This window comes from Schistocerca nitens, chromosome 2, assembly GCF_023898315.1.
Source record: "Schistocerca nitens isolate TAMUIC-IGC-003100 chromosome 2, iqSchNite1.1, whole genome shotgun sequence".
NCBI classification, from domain to species: domain Eukaryota; kingdom Metazoa; phylum Arthropoda; class Insecta; order Orthoptera; family Acrididae; genus Schistocerca; species Schistocerca nitens.
In genome coordinates, this window is record NC_064615.1 from 316,514,999 (window position 1) to 316,533,795 (window position 18,797).

General features: G+C 39.5%; 1 protein-coding gene across 1 annotated transcript in view; it reads left to right on the plus strand.

Moving 5' to 3' along the window:
• Positions 1–15,306, plus strand: part of LOC126236089 (protein archease-like) — a 114,108-nt gene extending 98,802 nt beyond the window's left edge. Inside the window, exon 4 of the mRNA XM_049945156.1 lies at positions 14,931–15,306. Coding sequence (XP_049801113.1) covers positions 14,931–15,110 — 180 coding nt within the window. The 3' untranslated portion in view covers positions 15,111–15,306. The remainder of the gene's footprint in view (positions 1–14,930) is intronic.
• The last annotated feature ends 3,491 nt before the right edge of the window (positions 15,307–18,797 follow it).

An 18,797-nucleotide genomic window follows, 5' to 3' on the forward strand; every position in this document is an offset into this window, starting at 1 on the left:
TGAAGTGTGTCGGAACCATAAGCGGTGCAGATATTGTTGGAAAAGTAGCACAATCGACAGCGGACAGTACGGAGTTGAGAAGTGAATTAGCATCTAAAAGTGCACGGGAAACCGCATCAGATCAGTGGTTTTTGCATAGGGCGCCGCAGCAGGAGATTGATCTACCTGCCACAAGTTTGATTATTCCATTTTATGGCAAGGCATATGAGGATGTGTGTTCATTTGTGGAGGACTTGGAAACGTAAGCTGTGATGAGTGGTTGGTCTGATGAATAGTTCTACATCTACATCCATACTCCACAAGCCACCTGACGGTGTTGCTACATGTAGCCAAGATTAGATTATCGGGTGAAGCGAAAACATATGCAAGGTGTTCTCAGGCCTTAAGGAAGGCAGGACAGTTTAAGCAGTTGAAGGAGGGGCTTTTATAGAGGTGCAAGAAACAGTATAGCGCTTGGTACTCCAGGGAGAGGTTGAGTACAATGACGAAGAGGCAGGGGGAGATGGTAGAGAAATTTGCGGACAGGATAAGAGAAATTGACAAGTATACTTAAGAGTTGGGTCAGAGTGATGAAGTGAATGGTTTTCTGTTGCAGGAGGCCGAGCAAAGGGCTTTTGATGTATTTTTAAGGTCGTTACTGGCGCATATGTTGCGGAAAGTGCGTGAAGAGACTCCGAAAGATTTGTATTAGGCCATTCATCTGGCAATACAATGTGAGGAAATAGATGTGGCAATGGGGGTACGTGATAGACAAAGTGTTCACAACGGGTATAAAATGTTATAAGTGTGGTCGTACGGGACATATGCAGAGGCAATGTACCCAGTCACCAAGGAATAGAGGAAGGGGTGGAAATCAGCAGCATGGATGATGGAGAAGTGGAGTTAGTAGAGGTGGACAATCGTTAAACGGCAGAGGGGGCCCAAGACCCACCTAAGGGGGCTCCTGTTTAATTTCAGTGCTACAAATATGTATGCAGAAGTGGGATGTTCAGTGGTAGGATCAATAGGAATTAAAATGTTCAAGATTTTGTTGGACACAGGGGTGCAAGTCTCAGGGGCTACTAGGAATATAATGGGATGAAGCAAGTTAGACCCACCTTGTTATAGGTTGCTTGGGGTGGGGAATAAGGAGGTCACGCCTTTGGAGTCGGTGACAGTTGACTTTTGTATAGAGAAAGTCTGATTTGATGCATGCATGGAGGTAGTACCATGGGTAAGCAAGGGCTACGACACGATCCCAGGAGTAGATTTGTTGCATCAAAATCGTGGCAAAATTGACCTTGGACTTCAAACTGTGGAATGTTATTTCCACTAGGGGAAACTGTTGTCAATGCAGAGTTGTCGTGAGGTGCGTTCTATGTAATGAATAAACCAATTGAACCACGTACATTAGCATTAAGGCTTAATTCACATGAGTATATGTCTGGTGCACCGGGAAGTCGCTTTGGGCAGGTGTAGAGTCAAATCTACTGGTGGGTACGGTATGTGTTATTGAACCATTTGAAGATAATGAATTTTTGGATCCATGAGGTTGTTTTGTGAAATGTAGTAATGTACGTATACAAGAGGGAAACGATGGGCGAGCAGTCCTGTGAACGTGGATAATTTTAGCGCCGTAGATGCGAATTTGAGAAAAGGGAGTTTTAGTTTTAGTAGCGAATTTGGATATACCAGATGACGAAGAATGGTGTTCGATAGGTAGGCGTAGTGATCAACCCCTAACTGCCGATAGAACTGCATTGTGTAACGAAGTTAAGCATTTGAAAGGAGGAGAGAAAAAGACCATATGGTAGAATTGTGGGAATTTAAGGATTTGTTTTTTCCACAAGAGCCGTTACCAGCTACTCCATTAGTTCAACATAGGAAATGTTAGGTTAGGATATATTCTGATAAATTTACACATCCTAACAAGGGTGTTAGGTGAATGTGTGTATTGTAAAATATGTGGGGGGGCAGTTAGTTTGCATGAAGACAGTGAGTCAAATGGAACCAGGAAACTTATCATGACTTGTGCCAGTTGTAAATATCCTCATTCATTTTGGAATTCTGGTAAGTGTGAAGATAATTATTTTGAAGTAAATGCTAGGTGGTTTTATGGATTGAGATCTATTGGAAAAGGACACAGTGCAGCAGAAGCAATGTGTGCTGTGGTGAATATGCGTGACCATGTTGTAAAATGGACAAGTATGCAGGATTTATTGGAGCTGCTATGGCATCTGTTGAATGTGAGTCAATGAAGCGTGCTGCAAACGAAGCCGTTGAAGTAAAAGATAGTATGACTGACATACCAGCAGCTTTTGATGGCACATGGCAGAAGCGTTGCTACAGTTCTAAGAATTCTGTTGCTAGAGTGACCAGTGTGGATACTGGAAGGGTAATAATTTCCAGATTTTAACCATACATTGTTATAAGTGTAAATCATTGAATAAAGGAAGGGCATATCTGTGACATAAATAATGAAGGAACAAGTGGTGGTATGGAGGCCTCTGCAGCTATTGAATTTTTTAGTCGATCTGTGAACAAAAGGGGTGTGTGTTACACTAAGTTCTTAGGTAATGGAGACTCAACTAACATTGTAGTAGCCACTCAGCCTTACGGTGAGAAGATTATCACAAAACTGGATTGTGTTGGTCATGTCCAGAAAAGGATGGGCACCAGGTTGAGGAAGTTGAAACAAAGTTTGAGAGACAAGAAACTTCCTGATGATGGTAAAACCATAAGAGGCAGGCTGACAGACAAAATGATTGTTCAAGTACAGCAGTATTATGGAATGGACATTAGAAATACTACTGAGGATTTGTTGAAAATGAAGTAGACAGTATGGGCTACCTTCTTCCACAGACTGTCAACTGATGAAAATCCAGTACACTACCTTTGCACTCCTGGACCTGATTCATGGTGCAATTACCGCAATGCCCAGTACTTACAGTTCGTACAGCCATAAACATTCCATCCCAGCAGTCATAGATATTATAAAACCTATTTACAGAGACTTGGCAAATCCTGAATTACTGAAAAAGTGTCTGCATGGTCAGACTAAAAATCCCAATGAGTCGTTCAATAATTGTATATGGATTTGCTTACCAAAAAATGTTTTTGTTGGAATGAAGACATTAAAGGGGGACATTGGTAGGGTGAAAGTGCTGCAGCACATGGGAATTAATCCTGGAGCAAACTGCATCAGAGAACTTGAACAGATGGTCAGGGTTTGCATTGATAAAGCAGGGTATGCAACACAGTTGTCCAAAAAGAAGAAAAAATATGGAAAAAGATCAAGAGGTTGATATACAGTATGGTGCAGGGAGCTTCTGAGTGACTAAAAATAAAAACATAGGCATATATTAAGAGAGTTACAGTCCTTTGAAACTTTAGAAGTCATTCTTGAAAATTTACATTTTCTGTTGCATTTTCCCCTAAATCTCAGAAACCACTTCGAGTATTCAAATTTTTAGGGAGTAAAAACATACATATCCTGAGAGAACATAATGTTATGTATAATTAAAATTATTTAGGATAATGTACAAAAAAGTACACACAATTTTAACTGTTTAATTAAAAAATTGTATTTCTGAAGTAGTGTCTGAAATGCAATTATTGTACTTCAGTAGACTCAGAACACACAGTTTCATGTCAGTGGGTACAGTGGTTCCTGAAATACAGGGAAGCCAAGTCGTTAAATTTAACATAACCGGGATAGGGCGATCCATCTCCCCTTAAGAGAAACTTAACAAGGGGGTGTTGCAAAAAAAGTATTACTTTTTTTTATTTTGCCTCAAGGTACGTATTTTTAGTTGATAAATATTGTAGACGTCAAAGTAAATGATAATGTTAGAAAGCAGTTACAATTACATTTTAACTTGGGCAAATCCTGACATGTTGATTTTGGACTTCTCAAAGGAAAAAGCCATGCTACTTACACACTTCCCAAACTTGTTTAATAAGATTTCCTTTTGGTCTCAATTTTTTCTCCATCAGACTATTCATATTCATGTAATAATGTCACAGAAGTGATTTCTGGCATGAAGAGGCCCTGTTAAGTTTCATTTCCATATTTCAGCAGCTCCGTAAAGTTATGTATTTTGTGAGTTGTGTTAATTTCATATATTGATGAAATTGATGATTAGCATCTTTAAATACACAAACTTTTATTTACAAGTAATGCTATACCACAGTTTCACGAAAAACATAATGGCACTTTATAAGGCAGTGTTCTTAACTCTAGACAGTGTCAGGGAGCCTCCACACAGTTGTTGCTTCACTGAAACATTCATTTGACAATGACAGTGGAAGAAAGCAAGTGTGTGAAGGCATGGGAAGCAATGCTAAATAGTAGAAAGTGCAGCGTGAGTTATATCATTGTTTGTCTGCAGAAGAGGAGGGTAGGATTTTTAAAAAGTCATTATTTGAAATCAAGAGGTGCATGTGGCCACATTTTACCCTTTCCCCTTTGTCATTCAGCTGATCTTCGGAACTCATGGATAATCTCAATATTGAATGTATGTTAAAATACAGCACACAAAAAAGGAAATGTAACAACAAATCCAAAATTTCAAAACATGGTTTTTAATCATTTTGTGCTGCCAAATTGTCATTAATTTTCCATTCAGTTAACTTTATACTGATTGTTTTGTTGCTCTGTTTATAAGCAGACCCTAAAATTGAGTCTGAAGAAAAAGTATCCTTGCTGTACCAAGTAACAGATGGAACCATCAAGAAACAATTTCAAACAATACCATCAGCCCCTTGTCTCATCCTTCATATCAACTACTTTTCAGTATTGACAGTGTCTGTGACCATTCATGCTGCCCTTCTTTGTATATGTTCAATATCTCCTGTTAGACCTATTTGGTATGGATCCGACACACTTGAGCATTATTTTAGGATGGGATGAACAAGTGATTCGTAAGCAATCTCTTATGGATCGACAGAATTTTCACATTATCGTCATTGAACTGAAGTTTTAGCACCTGCCTGACCAACAACCGTACCTTTCTGGTCATTCCACTTTATATCTGTACAAATCTGTTACGTATCTATAACAGTTGACTGATTCCAATTACTGCTGTTGTAGTTGTAGGGTACCAAGTTTTTTTCATTCAGTGAAGTGCAGAATTTTACATTTCTGAACACTGAAAGTCAGTTGCCAGTCTTTGCACTACATAGAAATGCTTGCAAGATGTATGTAAATGTACGTGCTGCTTGTATCACCCAGTACTTAATTATATATAATTTTCTGAAGCAGAAAACAAACACTTCTCAACTGACCTTATTTTAAAATTAGTGTTAACCTTAAGTAATGAAATTAATGCAATTAGAAAAAATATAACCTTATTTATGTATTTATTATCAATAAACAAAATGATTATTGGAGTGAGTACTTAACATATTCATTAGGACAAGGCAACGTTATTACAGTATACGAAATAATATTGTGTATTACATTACTATAAATATATTATGACAATTGTTCTTGGATTTATATCACTTATAAAAAAATGTTCTTTATTGGACATATTATTCTGCCCAGAGTTATTGAAAAACTCAAGGCAACTGTATTTAAAATTGGTTGTGGTAAGTGACAATGCTTTCTATTGTATTTTTTTATGTTCATATTTTGCTCATGCTTGCAAAAACACACACTAGGGGTGCATTAGTAAGCTGGCAGTGATAATCCAAATTCTACTACCTTAGAAAAGCTGCTGAATAACGTTTGAGAAGAGAGATACTGAAACATTCCCTCATTATTCCACTGACCAACGTTGTATGCAGTAGCAATTTGCTTAACATAAACAACTTCGCTGGAAATGGTACTATCATTGATATTTGTTGATTCAGCAGATGCATTTCTAATCTTTGGCATACATATTTCAACGTAAGCTCATTTTAGAACATTGTTAAGCAAGATCAATAAAAATGTGAGATAAAATTGTTCTCCTTTTTCTCTGTTCAGCTTGGAAAGAGCCATAGCTACTTCTACATTTCTATTATGCTCACCTTCAACCTGGAGAACTGGCTGGTGAGAAGTTGTGGCTTGGTTATGGGAAAAAAAATGGGTTTTCAAAAAAGGATACCTGTATTATCATTACTGTAAATTTTTCTCTAAGAAAGGACTTCAGTCCTTCTAAAAGTACAAGAACTCTTCAGTCATCTATTGTTCGCATCATGTAAGAAAGTGGCCCAATTTTCAGCCATTCTGCGCATCCTCCACTAGCCACTGGCGGCCAATGATATTCATTCTCTTTCCAAGTGGCTCGCAGTCTTAATGGTAGTCTTTCCTACCAGTAATTCTTTTTTACACGCAGTGATTACACCTAACTATCGTCAAACACATACACATGCACGCACACACCTTACACATTTTTAAAAATTCTTTCACATCTTCACAAAGCATGTCAGCTGTTCTCACCTCCAGACATCACACAGAGTAAATCTGTGGAGCTGTGGCCGTGAATTAACGTTTCTCTCATGACGATTGATCAAAATTGGTTTTAATATGTCTTATTCCCCTCATAGATTTGAACATATAAAACAATGTGCCGTAGGCAAATTAGCCTGACTGTTATCTACAACAATGTTGTTCGGCAATGTGGACTAAGTTTGCCCGCACTCTGCTGCCGCGCATGTGCATTTCTCATCATCCCCCCCCCCCCCCCCCCCCCAATCCACTTCCTTTTCGCTCCGACTGTGCGGAAGTGCTGCTGTCCTAGGTGACGTGGGCTTTAGTGTTACTGTAACCTAATAACTTTCCGTATTCAGTCTCAGCAAATCTGCAGAACTCCTTCAGTGATTCTGTACCAGGGGTGGTCAGGATTTCAGCCCGGGCCCGAGTGCCAAAGCGCTCAGTTTCACTTTACATTTCCCTCACCTCCAAGCCGCGCTGTCTGAGCGCAAGGGGGGGGGGGGGGGGGTGAACAATGTAAATCACAAACAAAACAAGTTTTCAGTATTAATTAATTATTTTTTGCATGCTGAAGATGTATAATTTTTATCTGGTACAGGCGCAGACACTTTCAGAGGTTTGCACTCAAGTTGCCATCTAATCATGACTTATTTAGCCTCATAATCAAAAAATTGCCTTTAACACAAATGTTGATTGAAATATTGTAGCAGTTTTGCAACCTCATTATGGTGACTTGTAAAATGTAGACGTCCAGGACAGTTACATCTGCACATGCAAAGGGCACTTTCAATTGAAACAGCAAATGGTCTTGAAAACAGATGTAAGGTTGTCATTGTCACCAAACCCTTTATAAAACTGTTGTAATTTTTTCAAAGCCGCAATGAATTCATCAAACCTTGCACTTTCTTTAATGCCTGTGAGCTTAGGAAACTGGATTGCCTTTGCTTCTACAAAGCGATTTTCTTTTTAAATGCATCCCCATCAAATGAGGAGGAAGTTACCGCGCAGTATCTTAGTATGGGCAAGTCTACTTAAAATATGAAGTCTGCTATCCACTACAGATGTTCTAATTTTTGTTCTTGCACTCTGTTTTTCTTCATAAATTCAACAATCGGGAGATCAAAGTTAAAAAAATCGTGCTAGGTGTGCCTCCTTGACTCAATAAAACGGCCCTTTGGAAAGTAATACCCCACTTTTTTTCTCAGAACATATTTATTGTTAAGAGTCAGAATTTGGTGACAATATACATCAACATGTCTTGTCCATGTACTATTTTTCTACATAGTCTTCATCACGTTGTATGGCTATACGCCAACGCTGTGGAAGAGCACATATTCCCTGCTGGTATAAGCTCTTATCCTGTAGGCGTAGCCATGTTTTCATTGCATGACTGACACTCTTTGTCATCTTCAAAGTGTGTTCCCCATAGAGAATCTTTAAGCGGCCCAAAGAGATGGAAGTCCGAGGGTGCCAGGTCTGGAATGTGGGGTGGATGAGAGTGTGATGTCCAACCCAATTTGGCGATGTGTTCCCAGGTTCTCAGAATTGTGTGTGGGCATGCATTATTGTGTTGGAGCAAGATTTCCTGCTGGATTCTTGTTCAGTTGAACACGGCGGAAACGGTTCTTGAGAGTCTTCATGTAGGCCTCGGAATTGATGGTTGATCCTTTTGACATCACATGCATGAGAATGACGCAATCACAATCCCAGAAGACTTGTCACCATGACTTTTCCGGCAGCGGGGAGGTTGTCTTGAATTTCTTCTTTTGTGGTGAATGAGGATGATGGCACTCCATGGACTGCCTTTTTGTTTCCGGCGCAAAGTGGTGTACCAACTTTGGTACCCTGTAATGATCCGCGACAGAAATGCCTCTCCATCTGTCTCAAAACACTCAAACAATTCAGATGAAATGGCCTTTCTTTGAATCTTACGGTCCGCTGTGAGCATCACTTTGAAAATCCAAGAGTCTCAATCATTGCAGATGCACTTCCAATGCTGACCGAAAACTGTAGACTCAATTGTGGAGTTATGATGTGCCAGTTGGCATCTGCGCAATTCAGTATGTCTGGAGCAGTGGTTGTGACAGGACGTCTCGAGCGTGGCTGATCACGGAGCTCTATTTCTGCATATCCTGAGGTTGTAACTTTCTTTATCCATTGCCACACACTGCACACAAGAATTCAATAACAGCACACTGCTTGTAATGCGAGTCTTATGTACTCGCTTCATTTCCATTGAAAACTGTTGCAAATGAAAATGGAATAATGGGAGTGACTTCAGAAATGTTTAATATTCATACCACCAGTTTCTTGAAGTGCTTCTATAATTTCTTTCTCTTTAATTGCCATTGAAAGGTTTAAATTCCTTACCCATGGTACTATGTCACTTCATAGCAAATAAGCATTACCCGTTCAATTCTCATCCTTCTCTTCTGTTACTCGCATTTATTTTAAAGGATTGTGATTATTGATTGTTAGACTGCATTTTTGTGCAAACAGCCACTAGACCTGTGAACGTCATTTATACCATGAACAAATAGCAAAGTATAAACAGTGCTGACACCACGATTCTGCCAAAGTCTGAGAGTTGTGCCGACTGCAAAATGCTGCACCGCAATACTAAATGAAATGTTATGCTGTTCTGGGTATTTCCTATTAAAGCCAAGTTGCAGGCTCGACCTTGGCCTTCACATGGTACACAACGTTAAATTAGACACTACGTGGCCAGCCCTGGTTCTATGGGGTGTTTGTGTGAAAACGATGATAAATTTTGTGAATAACCATTTGTACATCAATAGGTATACAATCTGCAGCAGTCTTAATTGTGTTGTGCGCTATATCTGCTGTGCATTAAACCCCAAAAATTTCACAATTTCTATACTATTTTAAGTTTGTGAAAAATATTTCTTATTCTATTACGTGAAATCTCCATGATTAGAAGCATTTAACACTATAACATAACTGACTTCTTGTCACTCTTTTTGTAACATTTCACAAGGAGGGGTAGATATGTTCGAAACAGTGGCTTCAGTCTTTGTGTGACAGAGAATTTCTGTTCAAAGCAGTGTCATTTGAGCAAAAACTATCATTTTCTTTAGCCATATGGTAAGCACAGGCTCCTTCAATCCCAGCCAACTGCAATTCAGTCTGTTGCTGAATTTGGCTAGAAAAATGAAGTTATGCTTTTGGATGACGCAACAGCAATTTCTGTTTTTTTTTTTTTTTTTTTTTTTTTTTATGTTTACTTGAATTTGGATGTTGCTCCATGACGTGTGCATAACTTAGTGTTACAAATGGTGCAATGAGCATCAGAATCTGACTGCATTATAAGTTATAAGTAAAAAAGCTGTATTTGTTGATTTTTATGCATAATTATTGCAAGTTAATTCAAAGGTCTCTTATGAATTGCAAGTCCTATATCACATGCTAAGAAATTTACTTTTCTTGCAATGCAGCAGTGAGCATATACTGCCATTTTGTCATCTTTAATCTGTCATGGAACTGCTGAATCAATGCACATCACACTCCAGCTGTTACTGAGAGATCGGAATTGAATTGCCAAAGTGAAGCATAGGAAACAAAATGTTGTCAGCATTGTGGTCATTTATATTTGTTTTTCCTAACTAATTTTGTCCATTGAAACAACTTTCATTCTTAGTAATTATGGACATGAATATTCAAATATGACGTGTGACAAAGTAATGAGACTGGTGTGTGTGTGTGTGTGGGGGGGGGGGGGGGGATTGTTGCTTACCGTTTTAGTCAAGTTTAGTGTTGTCTCCTTCAAAGTAGCTCCCTTCTGATTGCACACACTTTTTCCAGCACTTCTGACATTGATGGTAACATTTCTGGAACTCATCTTCTGTGATATCCTCCAACACCCTTGTCACAGGTTTTTGGAAATCTTGTGTTGTTTGAAAATTGTGTCCCTTGACTGCTGTTTTGACTCTTGGAAATAGAAAAAAGTCGCATGGAGCAATATCTGGTGAATAAATTTGTTTTGAGGTTAAAAATTGCTGCACTGACAGAGCAGTATCGGATGGTGCATTATCGTGATGCAGAATTCAATTATCAGCAATGTTGACATGGACATGAACTCTTTTACGAAGTCTTTCTAAAATTTCTTTGTAGTAATATTGGTTAACTGTTTGTCCAGGAAGCACTCACTCTTTATGAACAATTCTGTTGGAATCAAAGAAGCACATAAGCATGCATTTCACTTTTGACTTTGACATGCGAGTGTTTTTGGTTGGGTGATCCCTTTGAGCTAATGACAAAGCCTTCTGAAGCTTACCATAAGTAGTCGCATTTTCACCCAATTTAACGCGAAAAGAAATGGCATACCGTTGCACAATATTATGTGGTTCCATTTCCGTGACGAGACACACAAACACGTGTTAACTTATTAACAGCACAACTCACGACTGAGCAGTTGCATCGATGTGCCGCTTCGACTAGAAGCAGCTTATAGACCAAGGTCAAAGATATTGTGCCTAGGCAAGCCTGGAGGGTTGCCACATCCTGCAAAGAAAATAAGTCTCATTACTTTATTGTCGCACCTCGTAGTATGTAGTATAACAAAGAGAATAAAAAATAAATGCCATTTTCTAACAAAATGGGACAAAGTGGCATACTGGCGAAATCTTTCAGGACACCAGGAATGAATGTTGAAAAACAGTACTGGCCTTTCCAAAAAAAGGGCATCTGGTCATTTTATCATAGGTGATTCCATCTTATGAGATTACATTAATGTTGTCTGCAACATCATTAATACATGAGAGGCTGCTGAAAAGTAATGCCTATGAATTATGTGAAAACCATTAAAGCTTTCTAAATAAAACAAACATTAATAACATTCTACACCAACAGTGTAGGAGAAGACAGTTTACTCACCTACTGTTAAGAAGACACGTCAAGTTGCAGACAGGGCATAATTAAGACACACACAGCTTTCGACCACAGCCTTTGTCAGTACACACACACACACACACACAAAGCACACCTCATGCACACACCACTGCCAACTCTAACATCTCGGGCCAGAATGAAACATCTTGTGGGATGCAAGCAGCAATCTGGAGGGGGTGGGGAAGGGGAAGGGATAGTAGTGTACAGGTGGGGAGAGAATCAAACCCTGTCTTGTCGAGTGTGCAGGGACTAGACTGCCAACAAGCACAGTGTCAGAATTTTGTTTGGCAGGAAGGTGGAGAATAAAGGAGCAAAGAAGGAGAGGAGTGGGGAAAGATGAGCAGATGATTTGGCAGAGGGCGGGTGGGACACGAGAATGGGGATGCAGGGTGTGGGGACAGTATGTTACCACAGGTTGAGGCTAGGATAATTACGGGATCAGAGAAAAAAATATGTTGTAAAGATAACTCCTATCCGTGCGTGCGTGTGTGTGTGTGCGTGCGTGCGTGCGTGCGTGCGTGCGCGTACTTCCTTCCAACTATTTGACACAGTTTCTTGTTGGAGGGATGTTTGTTATGTATGTATTAAAATGGAAGCTAACTGAACCACAAATTCCATACAGGACGTGACAGAGACCCATAGGTCACTGGAGCCAAGTTTAATTTTAGCTGTTTCTCAACGCCACTGGCACTTAATGTTCATTTCACCCATGTTTGCTGTGGTGTGAGCTGTGAATTAGGGCATTACTTCTCCAGTTTCCTTAGTAAAGAAATCTGCACTAAGATTTGGATACAGTAGTCATTCAAGGCTTCACACGTTACTCTCTTAACAGCTAAATTTATTTTATTCAGCATATATCTAGTTATAGCCCTACCCTGTATTTTACACCTACTGTGCAGAAGTTACTATTTCTCTAGAACTTTCTTCATAGTGACTATACCATGGATCATCCCTTCCACAATAATTGTGTTCTTCTATATACATAGCTATTCATGCATCATCCTTTAAAATCGAGTCAGAGTTCTACTACAATCTCCTGTCTAGAGGTAAATGTTGGTAAAATTGTTCTTGGCAATGTGACATGACTGTTTCCTAATCGAATTTATGATATATGTAATTCATCCCACTTGATTGAGCTGCTTTTTGTACTGTAGTTGTCACTGTTGACAACTACCTCACAGTCACTGATAATCCTTCAGTATGGATATCCTGGAAGAGGACAGTCCTACTTGTTGCCATTATGTCTAATATATTTCCAACATGAGTGGGTTTCTGAACTAAATGTTGTTAGTTTTCAGAGAAGGCATTTAGTTACTTATTGCAGAATATCGTGTCATGTCCACCACATTAATACTCTTTTAATTTCCCATACCAGTTGCTGGGCAAATTGTTGACAGTTTAACTCATAACAACAAACTGCAGTTTTGTCTGAAGTTTTTGGTTATGTCTGTTATGTTAAAGATCCAATCAAGTTTACGCTCAGCTTTGATATTGGCTCTTGTTTGCAGCTTCAATTTCTATCTTGTTTGATTTAAGTTTCATGTCTGCTGCACCACCTACATTTCCCATGAGCCTGTCCATTCTATATGAATTTAGATTTACCCAAAAATTCTTACTACAGTCAATTTTATACTTTAGCCAGCTTCTGTAACTATTATCATATGAGCTCCACAGCTTTTTAAGGCTGCTTTAAATCCAGGTACTTGACTGTGAAAGTATCTTTCACTGGAATTTTGATATATTTGAACTGATAATAGTTAAGAGAGCCCTACCCTTATGTGCTTTCTGCAGAGACAGCAGTATCCATTGTAGAGGACAAGACTTGAGAGGTGCCTTTTGTATCTCCACTGCATTCCTCTCAGCAGCTCATCCAGCACACACATCCACAAAAATTTCCAATTGCTGGAGAGCAGTCAGAGCAATTTCCAGCTGCTTTTGAACAGCATCAACAGTGAGGCTGCACTATTACTGCTGCAATGTGCATCAGAACACTAAACAATCAACTTTAAATCACACTCAGTAGTATTGGTTTAAGTTTTGGATTTGTTTTGCTACAAGTATTTAATTGCATGTTTCCTGTAAAATTTGAAGCTTCATCACCCAAGAAATTGGTTGGGTAAAATAATGAATGAAAAACCTAGGATAAAATTTTCTCAAACTTTTTTTTCCTTCTTCAAGGCTATGCTCACTCACAAACTCGTATAACAATGCTGAGAACAGTGTAAATGTACAATAAACACTGATAAAAATTACTACTATAGAATGGTATATGGTAAGACTGTTATAATGTGCACAAAACAAAATATGGCAACACAGAGATTGAATTTGTAATTGTGATCATAATACCTCAAACGCTGACTCTAAGAATTAGGTCAGTGAGTACAAAAAGTGGGAATATTATTTCAAATTTACTATGGAATGCATTATGCACAACACTCATTAACATCTGAAAAATTTCAAAAGTGCAACTTCTTCATATAAAAAGACAGTGTAATTTGGGGACGACTGGTTATGAGTGAGGATACTGTTGCCAAAAGTTCCTACAAAACACACATTAAGTTGACAAGTAGTAGAAATTTGAATGTGATCTGGCACATGTGGTCACACAAAGGAAGTAAACTTATATATGTAAATAAATGTCTGAAATGCATTGATGATTTATTATTATTATTTTAACTCTGCTTACGTTGTGAAATCTATGGTAACCCTTCCACAAAAACTCTTTAAACTTAGGACTCTGAATTGCAGCATGTAACTATGGCAGTGCATGAGAAACAATGTGCTGTAATCAAGTTCAATTTTAAGAGTTTGTGCACACATGGAGTACCCTCTCCTTCAGCATGACAATGCCAGACAGCACCCAAGTACTGCAGTAATCAGACATCTTGAGTTCACTTTCATGGATCATTCTCTTTAAAGTCCCAATTTGCCCCCCCCCCCCATCCGATTTTCATCTCTTTCAGAACAGAAAGAACACCTTCAGTTGTGGCTCTGTCAAAAAAAGGTAAAACATTCTACAGTGACAGTTGAACAAGCCGGTCTCTTATTGGGAGAAATTGTATTTGACGTCAGGGTGACTATGTTGAAAATTAAATATGTAGACATGAATATATATGTAGAATGTTAATAAAGTTTGTTTTATTTAAAAAGCTCTAAGAGTTTTCAAATAAAAAATTCAGAGGCTTCACTTTTCAGCACACCCTTGTACACTAATTTGTTGAAGATGAACACTGCGTCAGTTTATAAAGTGAAAATAATCTTTGAGCACCAACAAAGCTGATCTTCCTCTCTGGGTGGCTGACTGTGTTAATTCTTTTCCTAGAGTTGGTACTTGAACAACAATTGCAGTTCCTATTTTTATTATTTGCCCTGTACTTAATGAGCTTGTTTCTAATATATTTCTTAATGTCATTCTATATTTTGTTCTTTAGTGTATTTTTAATACATTTGCTGTTTTTCTTTTAAGTAAATAAAATGCTTTTCCTCTGAGATCACATTTGTCAGAGAGGCTATAACTAAAATGTAGTTCTCATATGTTGTTTAAGAACTGTTGTATAGATCACCTTTTATTGAAGTTTCTCAGTTTTAGACATTTATTCTTGACTTTCTTTTGTTGTTTTAGAAAGTAAAAATCCTTGAATTTGATCGAGCAAATTTTCACATTAAAGCTCGAGGATATGGTGAAGAATTCCAACTAGGGAAGCATCCACAGGGCACAGAAGTGAAAGCAATAACCTATTCAAACATGCAGGTTCATGATAATGAAGGACAGCATGAAGTGTTTGTAATTATTGATATTTAAAAAAATGCATCAAAGTGTACAAAACCTAGACTTAAGCACATAGCTCATTTTATGAGCCATTCTTATGTACAGAACAGTGATTTGTGTCACCTGCTCTTGTTTTGTAGCATACTATTTCAATATTATCGTTTCTTCATACATGTGTCAGTTACACTTGCTTGTAGACATGCCCTGTGAATAAAAGCCTTTATGTAAATATGTGTCACATTTCACATGATCCTGACAGTCTGGAAAGCTGTTAACAATTCTTTAAATTTCACATTATGAACATGTGTGAAAACAAGGTAATATTTGCCATGGTGACAATCATTTGTCAGATTCCTATCATCGCACACTTTTTTCCAGCATAATTAAATGACCTAACAAGTCTTTTTTTTCCTACTTTACAAATTTTCTGTATTATCTATTTTTATATTGTCATGCAAAGACATGGAGCTGTCATACAGTTATCCATGTATACATTTTTAATGTCCTCTGTTTCAAAGCTGAACAAAACATCAACCATAATTTCAGAGCTATGGATGATTCTTTTAGAGTCAAAAGGTGCTGAATGGAAATTTTGTTTATTGAAAGCCAATATATAACAAGATACAATAAAATTTCCTCTTGGCCTAAGAAAGGCCATTTTCTTTTCAGCACAAATGACTTATCTGTTGTCACAAATCTGGGTAGGGGATACCAGCAGAAAAATCAGCTTTCAAGGATTAAATACTCAGATGCAGTAGGAGAATATGATTGGATAACAAACACTAAGGTAAGAAAGGGGATCAGAAAATATGGGTACATCTGAGAGTAATTAACCATAATAACTGGACAACCAAACACCACGAGAAAATGCAGGTAAAAAGAAGCCACCAACTCTGTTAATATGTAGAATGTTAAAAGGAAATAATTACAACTAAAAATTCTACGTTCCAGGAAAGTAAGAAAACTTTAGGACTTCAGAGGATCATCGTTCATTTGAAAATATAAGAAATTACAAAACTGCAAATTTAGGTGGGCAGGGGCATTGCACTGAAAAATTAATATCTAATGATAATTAAATACTGTAACTGCATCACATAAAACAGTTTCGATTCCCTATGAGTTGCAGATGATTAACCACATAAAGAGTTTCTAAACAGATTTTGTAATTCCTTTAGAAGTGTTTAAACACATCACAGAACAGATTGTTCTAATTGCTGCAAGCAGGGATGATGAAGGATACGTGCCACTTAATTACAACTCATTAGTCATGCAACATTTCTATTTCATTTGCATATTTTTTTTATTTATTTTGAAGTGCTCCTATTCTTCAAAATAAGTTTGACAGGTCATGATCTCCAGTCTTTCTAGTTAGCTGGAAAATTATGCCTCTGTGGACGTAGCCGAAGCCAACATGACCATGAGCCATCGAGCTGTCGGTGTAAACCACTTCAGAGCCGCAGAACACGTCAAGAATCGAGAGGAAGGCACAGCGAGCGGCAGGAGTAACTGAGTCCTTAGGGTCATGCAAAAGTTCCAGACAAATCTGCGGCCTAGGTGTACACCATGGATGGGAGGTGGTAAAGGGAAGGACTCCAGTTCAGACAGAAGGGATCGCACGTGAACTGCAATCGTTAGCCCTGACCTGGGCTGCCGATGTGGGAGATGAACTACCGCAGGTGGAAAAAGGAGACAGTAATTCGGATGATCAGGAGAACTACGAATGTGTGCAACTTAACTGGTGAGTAGTTGTGCAACGGCCTCCACCAGGACGCTGGTGACAGGATTCATTCTAAAAGCTCCCGTCGCCAGGTGAATGCCACAGTGGTGCACTGGGTCGGGTACACACAATGCTGAGAATGCCACTGAACCATAAACCAGACCCCCATAGTAAGGCGGGATTGAACAAGGGCTTTGTACAGCTGCAGCTGAGCAGAGTGGTCTGCCCCCAGTTGGTGTTGCTCAGGCAGCGGAGGACATTGAGGTGCTACCAGCACTTCCGCTTAAGCAGAAGAGGGTGAGATAGCCAAGTCAATCAGGTGTCGAAAACCAGTCCTAAGAACCGATAAGTCTCCACTACAGTGAGTGGATCGTCATGATAAATCGTACGACGACAGAAGTGCATGATACACGACTTAGCAGCCGAAAACTTGAAGCTGTGGGCTAGAGCCCATGATTGCACCTTGTGGATGGCTCCCTGTAGTTGCTGCTCAGCAACACCAGTACTGGTGGAGCAGTATGAAATGCAGAACTCGTCACCAACTTGGACACTGACAGTGCGGAGTAACAGGAAATTCTGGATAAAAATCAGGAGCAGGCCTCTGAGACCCCACCTGTATGTGGCAGGGATATGATGTCGCCAGATGGTGACACGCTTTTTGTACATTAAAAAAAGACGGCAACAAGGTGTTGGGGTCTGGAAAAGGCTGTTCGGATAGCAGACTCAAGGGACCCAAGATTATCAGTGGTAGAGCGACCTAGGCAGCAGCGGCCCAACATGGAGCCAGCAGGCCATGTCTCCAGGACTCAACCCAACCACACCATACGTTTCAGCAACTTAACAACCAATGTTGGTGAGGCTAATGGGCCAATAGCTATCCACATCAAAGAAAGGTTTTTATTGGGTTTGAGCACTGAAACGATGGTTCTCTCCTGCCATTACGATGGAAAGACGCAATCACACCAGATCCAGTTGAAGATGAGCATAGTGCTCAGCAAAGTTCTCGCCAATCGTGTTTGCGTCGGTACATAGCATGCCATTTATGTTAACACCGGGAACACCTGTTGCGGTCTGGTACCCAAAAGCACATTTGATCTTTGTCCAGACTAGGAAAGGTGGTGTATGGCACCCAATGATCGAGACTTATCTCTCCCAACACTCCTGTTTCTGTATTTTAATAAGCTGGTGAACACAGGAATGGAGCCATTTAAAGGCTACGACGTGCTCCAGGGAAGAGTGTCGCTGTAGAGGTCCCCGACGCTCTTTAATTGCGACTTCCGGCGACCACTAAGGGACTGTCTTTTGCTGGAAAGGGGGAGGGGGGGGCGGCACTCTACAGAGCGAGGGATCAAGTTTTCTGCCACAGAAAAGATTGTGGTAGTCACCTGCTCAACCATCACATCGATGTTACCATGTGGGGGAGCGTCAACAGTGACATCACAGGTGAAAGTTTCCCAGTCCGCCTTGTTTAAAGCCTATCTGGGCAGGTGTCTGTGGCAGTGACAGGAAGATGGGGAAGTGGTCACTATCACACAGGTCATCATGTGCTCACCAGTGGATTGATGGGAGAAGTCCTGGGCTGCAAATTGATAAATCAGTGGCCGAGTAACTACCTCGAGCCACACTGAAATGTGTGGTGGCCCCAGAATTTAAGAGGCAGAGGTCGAACTGAGACACTAAAGTTTCGACATCTCTGCCTCAGCCAGTAAGCAGTGTCACCCCAAAAGGGGGGGGGGGGGCTGCAATTGTAGGAGGAGCCCAAGAGATGAATAAAGGTGGAGGTTCAGGCTCAAATGGATGTTGGTTGCAGTAATTAGAGATGGGGAGGCTTGCACAGGATTAATAGAGTAGTGCAAACAGTTACACCAAAGATGACATGCCATCCATGTTTTAATGAAATGCAAGATCTCTTTTGCTACTAGTGTACTGTTAATCCTTTGGAGAAGGGTTTTTAAATGCACCGAACCCAAATTTGTTTCTGTTCTTCCAAGGCGGGATTAGCA